General features: G+C 45.7%; 1 protein-coding gene across 2 annotated transcripts in view; it reads left to right on the top strand.

The window, feature by feature from the left end:
• LOC147710152 (E3 ubiquitin-protein ligase TRIM39-like) overlaps nucleotides 1-19,023 on the top strand; it is a 108,917-nt gene that overhangs the window by 66,274 nt on the left and 23,620 nt on the right. For both annotated transcript variants that reach the window (XM_086920852.1, XM_086920851.1), the window contains one exon: nucleotides 3,596-3,618. In XM_086920852.1, the coding sequence (XP_086776978.1) occupies nucleotides 3,596-3,618 (23 nt within the window). The remainder of the gene's footprint in view (nucleotides 1-3,595; nucleotides 3,619-19,023) is intronic.

Below are 19,023 nucleotides of genomic sequence, written 5' to 3'. Positions count from 1 at the left end.
CACTCTTCTAGTACCCCGTCCTTCTGGCTGAACCTCCCCCTCAAGGGGCTCTTATAGTACCCCTTCTTCTTGTACCTCCTCCTGCAGGGCACTCTTCTAGCCCCCGTACCTCCTCCTGTAGGGCACTCTTCTATCCCCCGTACCTCCTCCTGCAGGGCACTCTTCTAGTACCCCTTCCTTGTACCTCCTCCTGCGGGGCACTCTTCTAGTACCCCTTCCTTGTACCTCCTCTTGCAGGGCACTCTTCTAGTACCCCTTCTTATTGTACCTCCTCCTGCAGGGCACTTTCTAGTAACTCTTCCTTTTTCCTCCTCCTGCAGGGCACTCTTCTAGCCCCCGTACCTCCTCCTGCAGGGCACTCTTCTAGTACCCCTTCCTTGTACCTCCTCCTGCGGGGTACTCTTCTAGCCCCCCCTTCTGGCTGCACCTCCTCGTGCAGGGCACTCTTCTAGTACCCCTTCTTCTTGTACCTCCTCCTGCAGGGCACTCTTCTAGTACCCCTTCTTCTTGTACCTCCTCCTGCAGGGCACTCTTCTAGCCCCACTTCTGGCAGCACCTCATCCTGCAGGGCACTGTTCTACCCCTTCGACTTTTAACTACTCCTTCATGACACTCTTTTAGTAATGCTTCTGTTTGATTGATTCTTCAGAAGAGTAAGGTACAATCAATCAATCAATACATTTATAGCGCGCGCTACTCACCCGTGAGGGTCTCAAGGCGCTGGAGGGAGGGGGGGAGGGGTGTTGTCGCTACTGCTCGAAAAGCCAGTTCTTGAGGTGTTTCCTGAAGGTGAGATGGTCCTCGGTCAGTCGTAGGTGTGTGGGGAGGGACTTCCATGTTTTGGCTTCCAGGTAGGAGAACGATCTTCCTCCGGTGTTGGTTCTGCGGATCCGTGGGACGGTGGCGAGGGCGAGGCTGGCAGAGCTTAGCTGGCAGGTGGGGGTGAGAACGATAGGCGGTTGTTGAGGTATTCGGGGCCATTGTTGTGGAGCGCTTTGTGTGCGTGGGTGAGGAGCCTAAACGTGATCCTCTTGCTGACGGGGAGCCAGTGCAGGTTTCTCAGGTGGGCGGATATGTGGCTGTGACGGGGGATGTCGAGGATGAGTCGTGCGAAGGCGTTCTGTATGCGCTGGAGTAGTTTCTGAAGTTTGGCTGTGGTTCCTGCGTATAGGGCGTTTCCGTAGTACAGTCGGCTGGTGACGAGGGCCTGGGTGACGGTTTTTCTGGTTTCGGTGGGGATCCACCGAAAGATCTTACGGAGCATGTGCAGGGTTTTGAAGCAAGACGATGAGACGGCGTAGACTTGCTTGGTCATTGTGAGGGAGGAGTCTAGGATGAATCCCAGGTTGCGTGTGTGGTCTGTGGGTTTTGGTGGGGAGCCCAGTGCTGTGAGCCACCAGGAGTCGTCCCAGGCGGAAGGGGATTGTCCGAGGATGAGGACCTCCGTCTTGTCTGAGTTCAATTTCAGGCGACTGAGTTTCATCCATTCTGCAACGTCTTTCATTCCTTCCTGGAGGTTGGTTTTGGCGGTGGCTGGGTCTTTGGTGAGGGAGAGTATCAGTTGGGTGTCGTCGGCGTATGAGATGATGTTGATGTTGTGTTTGTGTGCGATGGCGGCGAGGGGACTCATTTAGATATTGAAGAGGGTTGTGCTGAGCGAGGAGCCTTGGGGTACGCCGCATGATCTCGGTGGCCGCTGAACGGAAAGGAGGTAGGCGGACTCTCTGGGTTCTGTCTGAGAGGAACGAGGTGATCCAGTCCAGGGCCTTTCCTTGGATCCCTGTGTTGAAGAGGCGGGTTATCAGGGTGCGGTGGCATACGGTGTCGAAGGCAGCCGAGAGGTCTAGGAGGATGAGAGTGGTTGTTTCTCCGTTGTCCATCAGGGTCCGGATGTCGACGGTGGCTGCGATGAGGGCGGTCTCGGTGCTGTGGTTGGCTCGAAATCCGGACTGGTACGGGTTGAGCCAGTTGTTTGCCTCGAGGAAAGCAGTCAGCTGTTTATTGACGGTCTTCTCGATGACTTTAGCCAGGAAGGGGAGAAGAGAGATGGGGCGAAAGTTCTTAAGGTCCTTGGGGTCTGCTGTGGGTTTCTTCAGAAGGGCGTTTATTTCTGCGTGCTTCCAGCTCTCAGGGAAGGTGGCTGACGTGAAGGAGTTGTTTATGATGTTCTGGAGGTGGGGTGCAATGATGATGTCGGGTTTGTAGAAGATGTGGTGGGGGCAAGGGTCAGAGGGGGAGCCAGAGTGGATGGTTTTCATGGCGTGGGTGGTGTCTTCAGTGCTGATGGGGGTACAGGTGCTGAGGATGGTGGTGGGGGTCGATGTTTCAGTAGCTGGAGGCGGAGTCTGGGGTCCGAAGCTGTCGTGTATGTCTGTGATTTTGCGGTGGAAGTACGTGGCGAGGGAGTTGCAGAGGTTTTGTGATGGTGTGACGTTGTTGTTGCTGACACTGGGTTTGGAGAGCTCTTTGACGATGCTGAAGAGTTCCTTGCTGTTGTGGGTGTTGCTGTCTAGCCGCTCTTTGAACGATGCCCTTTTGGTGGTGCGGATCAGTTGGTGGTGTTCGCGAGTGGCATTCTTGGAGGCATTCATGTTTTCGGTAGTCTGATCGTGGCGCCAGGTTTTTTCGAGGGTTCGGCATGATTTCTTTGAGTTTTTGAGGGCGTCTGTGAACCATGGGGATTTCCTGTTGCTGGACTTGCCTGGGGGGGTTCTTCAGTGGAGCGAGGTCGTCGGCGCAATTGGTGATCCACTGTGTGAGGTTGCGGGCTGCGTTGTTGGTGTCCGCGGTGTCGGCTGGCGGGTTCTGGCTTAGTGATGCGAGGAGCTGGTCTGTGGTGATTTTGCTTCAGCATCTGCGAGGGATTTGTTGCGAGCGTAGGTGGGATGTAGTCTTTTTAAAGGTGAAGTGGATGCATCTGTGGTCGGTCCAGTGTAGCCCGGTGGAGTGGCTGACGGAGACGTGGTTGCTAGCGGAGAAGATGGGGAACAATCTTTGAGTATCCCTGCTGTTCATACTTCCTTCTGCAACGCCTGTTACCTGTAATACTATTAATATAATAAAACATGGCACTGTTATTGTAATAAAAAAAGTGGCAGAAAAAGAAGGTGGAGCTTAACTCTTATAAGGGCGAGCTGCCTCTCTCTTCTTGGCACTGATTTTACTACCTCTGAAGCCACAAGTCAACAAGCAGTGCCAGGGATCACAAGGGGCAATCCAGGAGTCGCAGCTGCGACCCATGTCGATCCCTAAATGATGTCCATGCATGAGACCCTGTTGAGAACATTATACAATGTGTCAAGTGACTCATTCAGAATATCCGAATGTGCCGTGTTTTGTGACTCCATTCAGAATGACAGTGTGCTGTGTCATTACCATTCAGAATATCAGTTTCTGCTATGTGATTTGACGTCATTCTGAATATCACATTCTGTGCTTGGTCATGCGATGCCACAGAATGTGCCGTGTCGTGTGACCCCAGCCACTGTTTTCTAATCGTAGATAGATCGAAGTGTTTCACTCCTAAAAAGACTGCCATAACTTTAACATCTTCCCTAGAAACTGATTTCACTGTGATTGTTTCTCTGTTTTGCAGGATGTCAGAAGCACCCTAAGCAGGTAAGGCTGGTTTATTATCCTCCTCTCAGTGTGTAAGGAGCAGGTCTCATTACTGCAGTGTGTAAATTTCACTACTAAGCTCACACAAAGTGCTAGGAAGCTTTCAGATCCTCATAAAATCACTTTGTTTCCTCAAAGAAACCTTAAGTCCTCAGAAAATACCTTTGATTCCTCTGAAAACTTAAGTCCTCTGGAAACTCCCTTGCGTCATCAGGAAATGCTCTTAAATTTTCCTAAATCCCTGCAAGTCTTCAGAAAACTCCTTTGAGTCTTGAAATAATTGCTGCAGAAATGAGCTGCTGTCCTCACAAAACATATTTTTATCTATAACACCTACCTGAAGTCCTTAGAAGAGTTCCCTGAACACACAGAAAACTAATGCACATTCTGGAAACTTCCCCTCTGGTTTCCTCAATCAAGAGTTGTGGAAAAACTAATTCAAAGTTTCCTAACTATGATGCCATTCTTCAAAACATCCCTTCAGTGCTTCCAAACAGCATTGAAATGTAATTAAAGCCATGTTCAGACCTCATTCTTTAGAAAATTCCCTCCAATCAGAAGAGGTCTCGTCCATTTCTCATAAATTTCACTGTAAGCCTCGGATCTGCTCCTCATCCTAAGAAATCTCTCTCCAGTCTGCAGTGACCTCCCTCCAGTCCGTGGCATCCTCTTGAGGCTTTAGAAGCCTCATTTCAATCCTCAAACCTCTGCCCAGGTCACTGACCACTCATTCCAGACACCACATCCTTCTTCAAGTCCTCCGAGACTTCCTTGTGTGTCTTCTGAAGCCTCATTTCAATCATCCTTTTCTTTTACAGTCTTTCTGTATAATTTTTGGTAGCTATACAGATTCAAACAGTAAACATCAGCGGCTCAGCGTCCTGTCGTATTTCATTGAAAATATGAGGTGTGGTCCTGGGGCATCAGATAATTGTCATTTTTCATTTCAGAAATAAGATAAAGAGACATTTGTTTACAACTATTGCACCGTGGGCACACCATTGGCGAGGCCGTCTGTCCACACACGTCTCTGTTCCTGTTGGATGAGGGGGGAGGCTGACCCTATCCCTCTCAGTCACCTTCCCTCGCCTGCAGAGACTGCCCCCACATCTTAATTTTCTGTGGAGTGTTTCCATTCCGGAGGGATCCTTCCACAGGCCTCATGTCAATCCTTTAACCTGTAAATAAGTTTCCATACCTTCACCATGAGGTGACACACACATATGTGCTGCTTGTCTACTGTCTTGTCTTGCTAACTCATTATTAGCAGAGCTTTATGAGACATTGTACTTCTCAATGATATATTCTGTTGTGTAGCTAACAATGCAGTCTCCTCAAAGCCTGTACGGATACACGCCCGTTGGATCACTTAACGAAACAATTAAAGATGGTGGTGGACCACATAAAATATTTGCACATGTTTCCAACACTGAGGTTCCAGTCAGTTTAACGAGGGACGTGCAGCCTTGGCAGTTTGTCTGTTGTGTCCCAAAAAGGTGCAAGGTAAGGAAGTTCAAGTGGCGTGTGATAAATAAACTGGCTCGTAGGTGCAGGGGGAGGTAGTTTCAGGTCTTGGCTGACATATGGGAAAACGAGCAGACGCCCCTGTTAGTCCGGCGGATACGACAGGTGGCAGCTAGGGATCCGGATCTGAGTTTCCTGGTGGGCTGGTGAAAGGTCATGCGCTGGTTGAGGAACGCAGCCCCTTCATTGTGTCGTGCCTTGTATGACTTGTATTGTACTGGGATCTCTTCATGACTGGGGGCCAGTGGAGTTTCCTGAGGTGAGGGGTTATGTGCGTCCGTCTTGGGAGGTAGAGGATGACCCTGGCCGCTGTGTTCTTGATCGTCTGGAGTTTCCTCATGAGTTGGACTGTTTTTTAGAGCTACAATAACGTATAGTGAGTTATGAATTAAACAAATGCAGTGCTCTGTAAGAGTCCTTCCAGTTCTGACACATTGGGCTTATGAACAGATGAATCCAGAATAAACGAGAACAACAACAAACAATGACCTGTCCGTGGTAACTTCTCTCTCCATCTTCGGGCATTATTATTATTATTATTGTGTCTTTTATAAAGCGCGCAGCTATCCCAACGGGGTGACCCGGCGCTAATTGATTTAACAGAGAAATCTCTTAAAGCTAAGAATTACAGACCGAATAGGAAGGTTTTTAGAGCACGACGGAATTCAGGTTCCGTCTTGCTCATGCGCAAGTCAAGCGGCAATTTGTTCCATCTTTGGGCAGCCCGTAGTTCAAAAGTTTTGCCTCCTGAACGAGCTTTTTTGAATCTGGGTTTAGCCAATAAAGATTTGGTGTTAGAGCGAAGGGCTCTCGCATTGCAGTAGGGGCAAAGAATGGATCTAAGGTGAGCAGACCCGTTGCCCTGCGTGGTTCGATACACTAGTGTCATTGCTTTAAACTCAATGCGTTTGCTCACGGGTAGACAGTGCAATTTACATAGATAAGGGGAGATGTGCATCCTGCGTGGGAGGCCCCCAATCAAGCGAGCAGCGGCGTTTTGTACCCTTTGGAGTTTGTGGCAAAGGCCAGTGGATAAACCTAGGTAAAGTCCATTGGCATAGTCCAGGTGAGAGATTATTAACGCATGGACTATCGTTTTCCTGTTGGCGGAGGGCAAGTAGTTTATGAGTTTTTTCAGGATTTTAATCTTAGAGAAACATGCTGCTGAAACTGATTGGGCCTGACACTCAAATGATAATTGATGGTTCCAACGGACTCCGAGATTTCTAACGGAGTCTTTGGGGGTAGGGGCTTGGCTCAGATCTTGTGGCCACCATAGATTAGAATTTAGTGGGGAAGGCTGGTTGAAAAAAAGCACTTCAGTTTTGCCTGCATTCAGTTTTTAAAAATTAAGATCCATCCATTTGGCGATCTCTCTGAGGCAGGTTTTAAGGGGATCAAAAGTAAAAAGGGAAGGCTCCTCAAAAGTGAAGAGCAACTGAATATCATCGGCATAAGACGTTGTTTTAATGCCTGACCGAGAAATCATATCCGCTAGAGGAGAAAAATACACATTAAATAAAAGGGGGCTTAACGAGGAGCCTTGAGGGACACCCCATTTCAATGGCCTAGCTGTAGACGCAAAGGGAGGGGTGTGGACCTGTTGCTGACGGTTTGACAAAAATGAACTGATCCATTTAAGGACCTTACCCTGAATTCCTATAGCCCTCAGTCTTTCCAGCAGTATGGGATGAGAGACGGTGTTGAATGCTGCTGATAAATCCAGCAGCACCAACACCGCCCTAGAGCCCCGATCCAGTGTCCAACGGACTGAGTCCGCCATCTCAATAAGGGCTGACTCTGTGCTGTAGCCTCGACGAAAACCATGTTGGGAATCATGATAGAGCCCATGGTTTTCAATGAAACTGGCAATTTGCTGGTGGGCAAATTTCTCCAGAATCTTGGCCGGAGCAGGTAGAAGTGATATCGGCCTATAATTGGCCGGATTTTCTGGGTCTGCATTGGGCTTTTTTAGGATGGGGGCTAAAAAGGCATGTTTCCATGCTTCCGGGTAGACACCTGTTCTTAAAGAAGAGTTCCATATGGGGTTGAGAAATGGATTGAGGAAAGATGCTAACGCTTTGTATTGCTTTGCAGACCAGGGGTCACCCGGAGATCCTGACCTGCATTTTAGTAATTCCCGAAGAGAAGAGTCTTCCGAAATTACTATAAATTCTGAAAGAACTGGGCCTTGATAGTTGAATTCCATCTGCACCATAGGGGAATCATTGTTGTCAGTGGTGGGAAAGGAAGCGTAAATTTGGGCGATCTTATCCTCAAAGAATTCGGAGAGCTGAGTGCAAAGTTCTTGGGACACAGGCTGCTGTCTGATCAAAGCTTGGGGATCTGTAAATGATCTGACAATTGAAAAGATTTCTCGTGGAGCATTACTGGCTTGATCAATCTTCTCAGCTAAAAAACCTCTTTTGTATTTGACAATCAGATTCCGGTACTCTTTAAGAGCTTTACGATAAACTAATTTACTCTCCATAGAGTACCCAGATCTCCAGCGTCTTTCCAGGGTTTTAGAGGCGGATTTCTGTTGTCATAGTTCATCAGAATACCATGGGGCTGCGGGTGATGCCCTAAAGTTTTTTATCGGTTTAAGAGGTGCCAGTGAGTCAATTGCCTTGTTGACCCACTCATTGAGGTTAGAGATTCGGGAGTCCAAATCTTCAGCAAGAGTGGGACAACTATCTTTAAGATAGTCCTCAAGAGAAGTCTGGGAAATATTACTCCAATTTCTGCCTGATTTCCTTGGGACCGAGGAAGGTCTATCAATACGAGTCAGGAGGATAGAAAAGGGGATAAGAAAATGGTCCGGCCATATAACAGGTATAGGGTCGTCAATCAAGATGTCAGGAAGGTTGGAGCAGATCAGATCTAGTGTGTGTCCAGCTCTATGGGTGGAATAAGCGACTAGCTGGGGTAGTTTACCAGCAGCCAGAGTGGATATGAAATTTGTGCTGATCGGACATTCAGGATCCTCAACATGTAGGTTACAGTCCCCGAGGGCATGTTTGCGTAATGTTTCATTGCTGCTATGTTACTTAACGTCCCCTCTGCATAGAGTCCACGCTTATTCACATTCTTAAGTGGTCTGCATACACCCATGGAATATCATGGTACGCCCATTAGCGCTATGTACGGTTCGCTACATCTATTCGCCCACGTCTCGACCAGGCGAATCCTCAGGGTCACCGCCCTCTATCTGTTGCAGCTCATTTAAGAGGTTGTCCCAAAATGCTGCTATGGGTTCTCAACGCAGTCCTAACTTTTCTTCACGCTTGATGCAGAAGCTTTCTGCCTTTGCCCATGCTAACAATGAGTGACGCCATGCCCGTACATGTGGTGGGTCCACCACTTTCCACCGTCTAGTTAGGAGCCTTTTAGCTACTTTTATCCCCAAGTTTAGGAACCTAGACACTACTTTGGTGGCAGGCGTCCTCCTGAATTGATGCAGGAGGTATACGGGCCATTCAAAAGTAGTGCTCGACCTGTGCATGTGTGTAAAATCCTGGTTATGGTATTCCAGTACACTCCTATTCGGGGGCAGCTCCATAACAAGTGTACTAGTTCAGCTCCTGTTGGGTGTTGTGTTTGTTTCTTGGGGTTGGTGGGATTCCTCCGGGTGATAGTTAGTGAAGTTGTCCACTGCTTATTCCGTGTCCAGGTGGAGGTGGGTAGGTGAAAGTTGAGGGTGTTGATCCAGCGTTGTTCTGATGCTTTGCACCGGCTGTGGCATGTTTAGCTGGCAGTGGAGGTGGAGGTTTGAGGGGCTCTGAGAGGATGAATAGGACGCAGTGGGGGTCGGTCCCAGTGAGCTCTTCAGTGTGGGTGTAAAGATAGGGTGAAGCGTGTCTCCTGCGATGTGAGTGGGGTCGGTAACCAATTGTTCGAGGTTAGCCATACTTTCTAGGATGTCAGCCGTGTTGGTGTCATCATTGTTATCAAGTTAAAAGTTGATGTCTCATAAGAAGATAGTTTCACCTCAATGGTGAAAGAAGCGATGAAGTCAAAGATGGAGTTGCAGAAGGGAGGTGCGGAGTCCCGGAGATCTGTAGGCGAGGGTGTATTCTATTGTGGTTTTGCTGTTCGTTTGGAGTTGGAAGTTGCGGTGCTCCATGAAGGGGGTGGTGTTGTCTGTGGTGGTTGCGCATTTGAGAGTCTCTTCGTGGATTATGGCTGTGATGCTGCAGTTTCTATTGGTCCTGTCTCGCTGAGTGATCTTGCATCCGTCTGGTATGGCTGTGGCAATACTGGGTGTTGATGCGGGGTTCAGCCAGGTCTCTGTGATGAAGATGGTGTCTGGGGTGGTAATGGTTTTCCAGATTTCTGTGGCGTCTTTTCCAAGAGAGCGTGCGTTTTTCAGCAGGCAGTTGATCTCCCTGAAGGGGTTGGCCACAGCCCTGCTGTTGATTGTGAGTGACTTGTTGTGGCTGATGAACGTGTTGTCAGTTGTTTCTCTTGTGATGCAGGTACATCGGCAGATCTGGCAGGAGAAAGGGCCATTGGTGGTCCTGGGTGAGGCCAGGGCGCAGAAGGTGTTCTGGCATCAGGAGTCCAGGGCTCTAAGTGCGTCTGAACTGAAGCACAGGCAGTCCGTGGTGGGTGGAGACCTAGTGCAGAGCGACGTCCATGCACGACATACCCACTGTGCGCGTCTGCTGCGTGGGTGCGCTGTGGTCTCCATGCCAGAGGACTGGGTTACTGGCAGGAGGGTGCCCATAGGGCCGTGATTCCCAAACTTTGCGCCGCTGCACCCCGGTGCGCTGTAATGAGTAGGCAGGGGCGCCGCGCACAACGTGGCAACACACAGGGAAGTTAGAAATGCCACTTTCTTCATCCTGCAACATGGTGAGCGACGTGCATTTCGAGGCGTAGTCTCTGCCATTACTGGCATACGGCCATATGCTGTTCTGAGCGTTTGAGACCTGTGTGTGCTGTCTGCCCGCCGTGCCTCCTGGAACCCTCTTCTCAACCCAAGGAAACAGTTAAGTGAAGTCCGCCGCCCTAATCGCACAACTAAATTAAACTAAAATGCACAAAAGAGTCACTTACGAGCTTTGTTCACTGTAGCATACGCGGGCACCCATACTACTTGGTACCAGTGCACACATATTCTCCCAAAGTGCATGCACTTCACTACCACATGCAGAAGACTGTTCAACAGCCACTAAAACTTAAATTGGCACTGAAAAATGCGAGGAGCAGTGGCAGACAGTTTACAAGGCCTTTAGTCTGAACAGGTTTTTAGCACGTGTCTCCGAGTTTGGAGCAGGCAGCTGTTACACATGCTGCTTGCTCTATTAGTGTCCGTACATGGGCCTGCAAGGAATTAGCAGCAGTAGTGACGTCCGAGAGACCGATATAGAAATATATTGATTGTTGGCAGTGGCACTGAAAAAAATAATATACAGTTTCTGTTGGATGCACCTGACTAGTGAAGTAATCAGAGAAGCAGATCTTGAAGTAGAAGTAATTTATTCATAGGAGATAACAGCTTATACAACCACCAAGATAGGGAAGCCAGAGAGATCTGGGCAACTCCCACATACAGAATGTAGAACACACAAGAAAACATAACAATTCCAATGAAGCAATCTAAAAGGGATACTACACACCTTCCCCACTAAAACAAACACAAAAATACCATATAAAAAATCAATGAATAAAATCACGCAATTTAACAGGAGTATGTTTAACACGAGAACTTTTCCTTAAGGGAACATCGCTAGATTGTACTTTCAACCTGTCAGCACTGCTGTTTACATTAATACTACTAGGAATACATTCTTGAGCAACATTATCACACACAACATCAGAACTTAATGACTCTTGCCCAAAAGTGTCTAGCAAGTTTGAAAAAACCTCATCGTTATTCCTAGTTGAACTTTGTAAATTACCACCAAACGTGTCCAACAAAGCCGGATAAGAATCATTATTAGAGTTAGATGAAGTCGGTTGTGGACTTGTTTTAGAGTCAGATGCTCTACATAAAGAAACCCTCCTGAAGTTCCACACTTTACCACCATCAACCCTAACAGCTTTGCTGCAAACTTCTATAACTCTGCAAGGATCAGACCATTTATTCCACCTAAAACCAGAAGTTCTTCCAAACTTGACTCTCACAAAGTCACCAAGTTTAATCCTTGAACTCTGATCACTCAAACGACCAGAGGAACTTCTCATCTTTTCCTGATATTTCAAAACCTTATCTCTAATCTTGGAAGGATCAAAAGAAGACTCACAAGGAATCTTCATCTTCATCCACCAAGGTAAAAGTTTCGAACCAGGTTTCCTACCTTTGAAAACAATTCAAACGGAGATATACCCATAACTGAGTTAGGAGAAGTGCGGTAAGACAAAAGAGACGCACAAAGTGTTTTCTTCCAGTCTAAATTGCTTTTAACAGCCAGTTGAATGGATTCTTTAATGACTCTATTGAAGCGTTCCGTTTGACCGTTGGCCTGAGGGTTGTAATTAGATACTCTTTTGTGTACTACACCACACCTATCAAGAAAAGAAGAAAACTCACTGCTAATAAATTGTGGACCATTATCAGATACTAACTCAGCTGGAATGCCCTCTCTACAAAATATTTCATCAAGGAACTCAACTACCTGAGAAGAACCAACCTTGTCCACCACTTTCAACTCAGGCCATTTAGAGAAATAGTCAATCAACACCAAGATAAAAACAGCCTTATTATCTGATAAATCAAGAGGACCGATAATATCAATCCCTAATTTCTTCCAAGGACACGTAGTAAACTCAATAGGAGAAATATCCATTTTCGCAGCTAATGGTTTAACAGACTTGTCACTGTTGGCACAAGGAGAACATGACCTGACCCATTTGTCCACCATTCTATCAACACCAGGCCACCAATAGAATTCGCAGATTCTTCTTTTAGTGCTTGACATGCCCATGTGACCTTCGTGTGCCATAAGAATTATTTTTTTTCTCAAATCACAAGGAGGAACTATCTTCTCTCCTCTAGTTACAAAACCATGATCAAACATGAGTTCCTCTTTTACTTTACTCAAAGCCAACACATCACCCGAAAGTTTTCTTTCTTCAGGCCACCCTTGTTGCATAAAATTCACTACATTAGATAAACTAACGTCCTTGCACATAGCATCTCTCCAATATGTTTCTGAGATAACACTAGACAACATGTTACATTTTACACCATTAACGTCGTCAATAGTTAATGCGACATCAAAATCCGGACAAATATTGGCAATCTCACATGAATCAACACAAGGCAATCTAGGCATGCAGTCCGCATGAACATTTAGACAGCCAGGCACATATTCCACTATGCACTGAAATTCCTGTAATTTGGCAGCTAAGCGTGCCAAACGTGCCGTCAACGTGCGACCACCACCAGCAGCTAACATGTTTATCAAAGGCTTATGGTCAGTTCGCAAATGAAATTTTGTGCCCCAAAGAAACAGCCTAAAATGTTCGACCGCCCAAGTGCAAGCTAAAAGTTCCTTCTCGATGGTGGAATAGTTGAATTCTGCACCACGAAGAGTCCGAGAGGCATAGGAAACTACATATTCCTCACCCATATTCTTTTGCATTAGCACAGAACCGAGACCAACATTACTTGCATCAACACAAACAATGCATTCTTTGCCCAAATCAAAAGGTCTTAAAAAAGGAGCATTAACAATTTCTTTTTTGAGTAATTCAAAAGCAAATTCATTGTTCCATACAAATTTTGCATCTTTTTTTAACAGTAACCTTAGAGAATGAACTTTTGAAGAGTAATCTTGCACAAATTTGCTATAAAATTCAATAAGACCCAAAAATGACACCAGTTGTTCTTTACCACTAGGTGCCGGTGCCTTAACTATGCTCTGGATATGATTATGTTTGGGTTTAATACCATGAGCAGAAATCTCAGTTCCCAAATATTCTACCTTGCTCTGTCTGAATTTACATTTGGAAAATTTCAAAGTCAAACCTTTTTCTTGAACAGATTTTAATACTTCATCTAAGTTCTTGTCATGATCCTCAAAATTCCTCCCATAGATTAAAATATCATCGTGGAAGGCAATAGCATTCTCACAACCATCCAGAACATCTTTCATAAGTCTTTGAAATACAGACGCTGCACTGGCTAAGCCAAATGGCATGCGTTGAAATTGAAACATGCCCTCTGGTGTAATAAATGTGGTAAGGAACATGGAATCCTCATGTAGTAGCACTTGGTGATAGGCACTAGCCAAGTCTAAGGTTGAAAAGACACAAGCACCAGAGAGTGTTGAAATCAGTTCGTGAATATGGGGTAAAGGATGCCTATCAACCCAAATTTCACTATTCAAACTGCGGAGATCAATACATAGACAAAGCTCACCATTGCTCTTAAGAGATAAAACTACTGGAGAAACCCAGGGAGAGGACTCAGTTGGTTCTATAATTCCTCTAGTCACTAAATCCGACAAGATTGCTTTCAATTTGTCTCGGTATGCTAAAGGTACATTCCTAACTTTATGTCGAACTGGTGTTGCACCTTCCTTTAATATAATTTTATGTTTGAAATTTACAAATTCCCCAAGAGTATCAGAAAAAATGTTAGGAAATTTGCTTTTGATTTGGACTGTAAACTCATCATCAACAGGAGGTACTAAGTACACTGGTGGGGAAGCATTGGGGTCCAACTAAATTCCCAATTCGTGTTGATGTGGCCAACCCAGGATAGAAGCGCCTTTAGATGCAATGTAAATCTTGCCTTTAATGTTCCTATCTTTAAATTTAATGTCAGCCCACATAAAACCATCAAGATCAATTTTCTGACCAGTATATCCTCCTGGTTGTACATCTGGTGGTAACAAATTTGAAGAATTCCAGTACTTGTTAAAAATAATCCTTCCAATTATACTGTACCAGGCACACCAGTCTATAAGCATAGAAATTTCTATTCCATTTATCAAGATTTTATCTTTGGGAAAACCTTTGCATTTAGTGTCACCTACACATAATAAACTATTGATTTCCTGAACTTCCCCAGGATTTTCATACTCAGGATAAGTCAACAAGTTTACTTTTTGTGGAGATCTACGCATTTTACTAAAATGACCTGGCTTCTTGCATTTTATACAAATTTTATTCCATGCTGGACAACCTCTGTAGTTACCTACATGACCATTTCCTCCACACCTGTAACAAATTACCTGAGTTTTCTTGCCCATGAATTTGTTATCCCTTCCAAAATACTCTTTTTTAGTTTGAGTAAAGGGAAGCTTTTTTTGATTGTAAACATCCTTTACTATAGCAACTTCAGGAATTATTACCTTGTTCTTAACATCTTGGCCTCTAATCTCACTAACAAAAAATTCTGATTGTTCGATGGCTTTAGCGATATTCAATACAGCATTAAGAGTAGATTCTGTCCCCATCCATAAACGTTCCTGTATCTTTTTACTCTTGGTCTTCATCATAATTTGATCTCTTAATACCTGTTCAAAATGTATTGTTTCAAAAGCACAAGAACCAGCTAAGTTACGTAATGCAGCCACATAGTTGTCAATAGACTCATCGTCTTTCTGTGCTCTGGAATAAAACTTAAATCTCTCCATTACTGTGTTGATTTTCCTACCAAACCTAGTAGCTAATTGTTTTACCACAACCTCACAAATATTAAAATCACCTGCACCCTCAATAGGAGGTAAGTTTTCTAATTCCTTAAGACCTGCACCTCCTAAACAATTTTTTTAAAGAGCTAATTTTCTTTTGGGAGAACATCCATCTTCTTCCACTACATCCACATAGGCTAGAAATGTGGGATACCACAGGTCCCATTCCATCTTAGGATCCCCAGCAACAGGTAAAAAATGTGGAGGAGAGGCAATGCTATTCGACATTTCAAATAATTATCACAATGCAAAAACGTAAAGATTTTTACAATAAAGAGATAAAATAAGAAGTTAACAAAATAAAAGTAGTGACCGTAGTCAAATTTGTTTCTTCAACTAGATTCTAGAAGCTTGATGAGAAAATAGAAGTACAGCAGTTCGTTAAATGCAAATGTTTGTTGTATGCGGCAGTGCTGTGAGAGGAGAAGTGAAGTCTAATTGACTGTGACAGCGTAACGTAGCGTCGCGTTCAGAGATAACAGAGAAAAAAATAAATAAACAAACAAAATGGCCGCTACGTTACGTTCTAGCGTATGACGCTTTGACCTCTGCGTGACGCGTATGACGCTTTGACCTCTGCGTTACGCGTATGACGCTTTGACCTACGTCGTGCAGAATGTTGGCAAAGAGAATTCGCTCCGAAGCTCGTTCATCAATCAACGATGGAACTCCTGGAGAAGTTCAAAAGATGCACAGAGTCTTAAGGTATGAAAAATAAAGACATCAGAAAACTTACGAAATAAGCACTTGCCTTGCTTTTCGAGGAAACGATACACGAGTTGTGGTTCGTTTTATGGAAATAACAGAGTTCGGTTTGGCAAAGGAATAAAATACGAGTTGGCACACAAAGAAAATGTCCTCAGTAAAAAAAAAAAATAACTTAGACGGTAGAAATACACTCCTGCAGGTACAATCAAAGCACACAATTAGTCACTGCCGCTGGTGCAATCATTTTACACAGAATGAAGTAAAAATATAAAAAAAAATACCTTTGAAATACGTGAACGCTGTATCCCGAGTTAAAAAAATAAATGTAAATGTATTGGCATTTATATAGCGCACTACTTACCCGTAGGGTCCCAAGGCGCTTCGACCGCTGTGAAACCCTTCCTGGCTTCCCTGAGAGATGGTCCCTTAATGGGTATCTCCAGGGTGAGACCAGGCATCCCCGGCGGTCTGGTGGGGCCGTTAGTGAAGATGAGGCAAGCTAATGCCCAGAGTTGCCGAGTGTGATCGCTGATCAGAGTGGGCACCGAGGCGAGAGAATTATCGAGTCCGCTGACCCTGGTCCAGAAACCTGCCGCGCCGGGAATCGAACCCTGGTCCCGGGCCGTCCTCTGCTCTCGGGTCTGCCGCCTCTAACCAGTGAGCCACACTACTTCACTAAATAAATACTTTAGAAGATGGGTCCTTCTTCATGACATCCCGATCGTCGCCAAATTATGAAGTAATCAGGGAAGCAAATCTTGAAGTAGAAGTAATTTATTCATTGGAGATAACAGCTTATACAACCACCAAGATAAGGAAGCCAGAGAGATCTGGGCAACTCCCACATACAGAATGTAGAACACACAAGAAAACATAACCATTCCAATGAAGCAATCTAAAAGGAATACTACAACTAGGCCTCAAATTGTCCAGTGCCCCTGAGCCACCAGTTTGCTCCAGATCAGATTCAGTGAGAGGCCTAGCAACTCTGGTGCACACGGCGTCATAAGCCCAGCCTCATTAGCAGTTCACTGTGTGCTAGCCAGCCTAGAAAGGATCGGCATCATTGACTGGCACCAGGAAGTTTTTTATTTTAATTTAAAATCCTGCCAACTCGGGGACCCTGTGTGGTGAAAGAGGAGTGTGCTGCCTGAGAGACAGTCTGAGACGTCATGGCCAGACAACGGAAGCACTATAAATCTGTAGCATTTGTGCCTGCACTTGATTGATGGCATACAACTTTTAAATCTAAATACCAGCATAATGCAATAATACCATGTCGCACTCTAAATGGCAAATAGGCTGTATGCCTCATCTGTATACAAAAGAAAGGGCCAAATGAAGCATGACTGAATCACATATAAATGCTGATAGGGACGATGAAGTCCATGGTGAGTCTCTGCTACCACTTGCTGGAATAAGACAAAGCAACACATTACGAGGCAAGTTGTTTCTTAATGAAAATAAACGCTAAGCACCGAAGCAGAGACGGTGAACTGCAGCCACTGATAGACTACTGGGGCACCTCCAGCAAGGTCTCTTGCCCTCATGTCCAAGGTCAAAATAAGCTCTCTAGCACTGCAGGGAAGACTTACTTCTGGTAGCAAAGTGAGACCATCAAGAGAACACTTGCTGATCTGTGCAACGGGGGCTTTGTCTGTGAGAGTGTGGGAGCTGGGCTAAGATACTTTTAGAACTTACTTTCTCAAGAGGATTTAATTTCTGCTATTTATGAGTTTTTAATGCACTTCAATGCTTGCTTTACTCATGAGAAAGTGTTCAAGTGTCACACGTTGGGCAGTTGAACGTCACTTATAAGAGCTCTGAAAATGCACAAATGTCACACATGAGGCTTATTTGCAAGCAGTAAGGCCTCTCACATCTCGTTTGGTACAGTCAGGTCTCACAGCGCCCTTCCATTTCTGGTGCCTTGCTGCAATTTGTAGATCTTCTTACGGTTTCTTGTTGCTCAAATGTGTGTCATTTCTGATATTTATACTTTTCCCTCGTCTTCATTGCTTGCTTTTGCTTACGAGAAGGTGTTACTCATAGTTGTTGAATGTCAGTCATAGTTACACTGACATTATGAAAATGTCACACATAAGCAGTCTGAAACCTTGGCAGCAATGCTTTGATATATCATGTCATCAGAGCCGGGGCAGTAACGTTTCTCAGTTCGTGTTTAAAACCTCACCCTTTTAATGAATACTTTTCAAATAAACTGATCTGCTTACATCAAATGCTACGTCAACTGTTATCTTCTTATTTTGTTACAAATATGATTATAATACCTTCATTGCATACCAATTACTTTAAGGAAGACAACAGGAAGTACTCCCGAGGTCGGGCTTACATCTCGCCCACCGGTAAAAAAAAAATGGTGGGGAGCCACGGCCGACTGACGATTAGGTCAAGGGAGCCACAGGTCAAAAAAGTTTGGGAACCACTGCCATAGGGGGAGACAGCAGGCACGACGGGAAGCGACGTGGGAGGCGAGGTGGAGGGAGCGGCAGGGCTGCAGACAGCGGAAAGGAGGTCCCGGGGGGCAAGGGATAGGTCGGGCAGGCAGGGAGAGAGGGAAGGAAGGGGAAGAAGCCAGACTGCAAGGTCAAGTGCAGCTGGCCCAGGCTACCAGGGTCAAGAGGGGTGCAGCTGGGCAGTACCTACTGGGAGTCTAGTGCAGGTTGGGCTGAGGAGAGAGCATGGGCACGGAGTCAGGGGGGACAAGGCCACAGAGCACTGTAAATAAAACTCTGGGCGTAAGAGGGGTGGCGTTTCTGACGGGCATGGACGGGCTCACCCTTTGCCTAGGCTTTGCTCGGGCACCGCCCGCACAGCTCCCGCGAGGCGGTAGACGCAGAAGGAATTAATCTGCTGCAGAGGTGCGAAACCGGTCAGGCCCGCCTCCTGGAGGTTGCTGGGAACTTTAGTTCCCTGAGGTTGATGGGGATGCTGGCTCTGGCTCCCGAGTGGAGCTGGGAGAGTCGTGAGGCAGGAGTCCGGGGCCTGGAGAAGTGGGTGAGGGAGCAGCAGATACGGTGGTGTCCCATCCTTGGTCTGTTGAATCACTATCTACTCTCTATGACCATTGCTTGACATCAGTCTTTGTAAGTGCCTGGGTTAAATCCGTAAAGGCTGTCAAGCTCTTTGTGAACTTACCACTGTATGTCATCATGCCTAGGAAACGTCTTACTCCTGTCATTAAAGTTGGTATGAGGACAGATTTCTTGTCTTTGACTTTGTTGGGATTCGGAGTCACCATTTCTGTTGAAAATCTCGGTTTGAAGAAACAGATGTGTTGCTTTAGAAAGTCACACTTGCAGGGTTCTAGTCGGAGGCCGCTTGAAGGCACTGTAGGACTTTCCGGAGGCAATTATGAATGTCGTGTACCTACACCAAGATGTCATCACTGATGTTAATTATTCCAGTCAATCCGTATAGAACTTCTTGGATGGTGTTTCAAAAACATCAGCGACACTGGAGATTCTGAAGTTTAATCTTGTGTATAGTCTCAGACCCAGGT

The sequence above is a fragment of the Lissotriton vulgaris genome, chromosome 5 (assembly GCF_964263255.1).
Source record: "Lissotriton vulgaris chromosome 5, aLisVul1.2, whole genome shotgun sequence".
Taxonomy (NCBI): domain Eukaryota; kingdom Metazoa; phylum Chordata; class Amphibia; order Caudata; family Salamandridae; genus Lissotriton; species Lissotriton vulgaris.
This window is presented reverse-complemented; position numbering and strand designations above follow the sequence as displayed.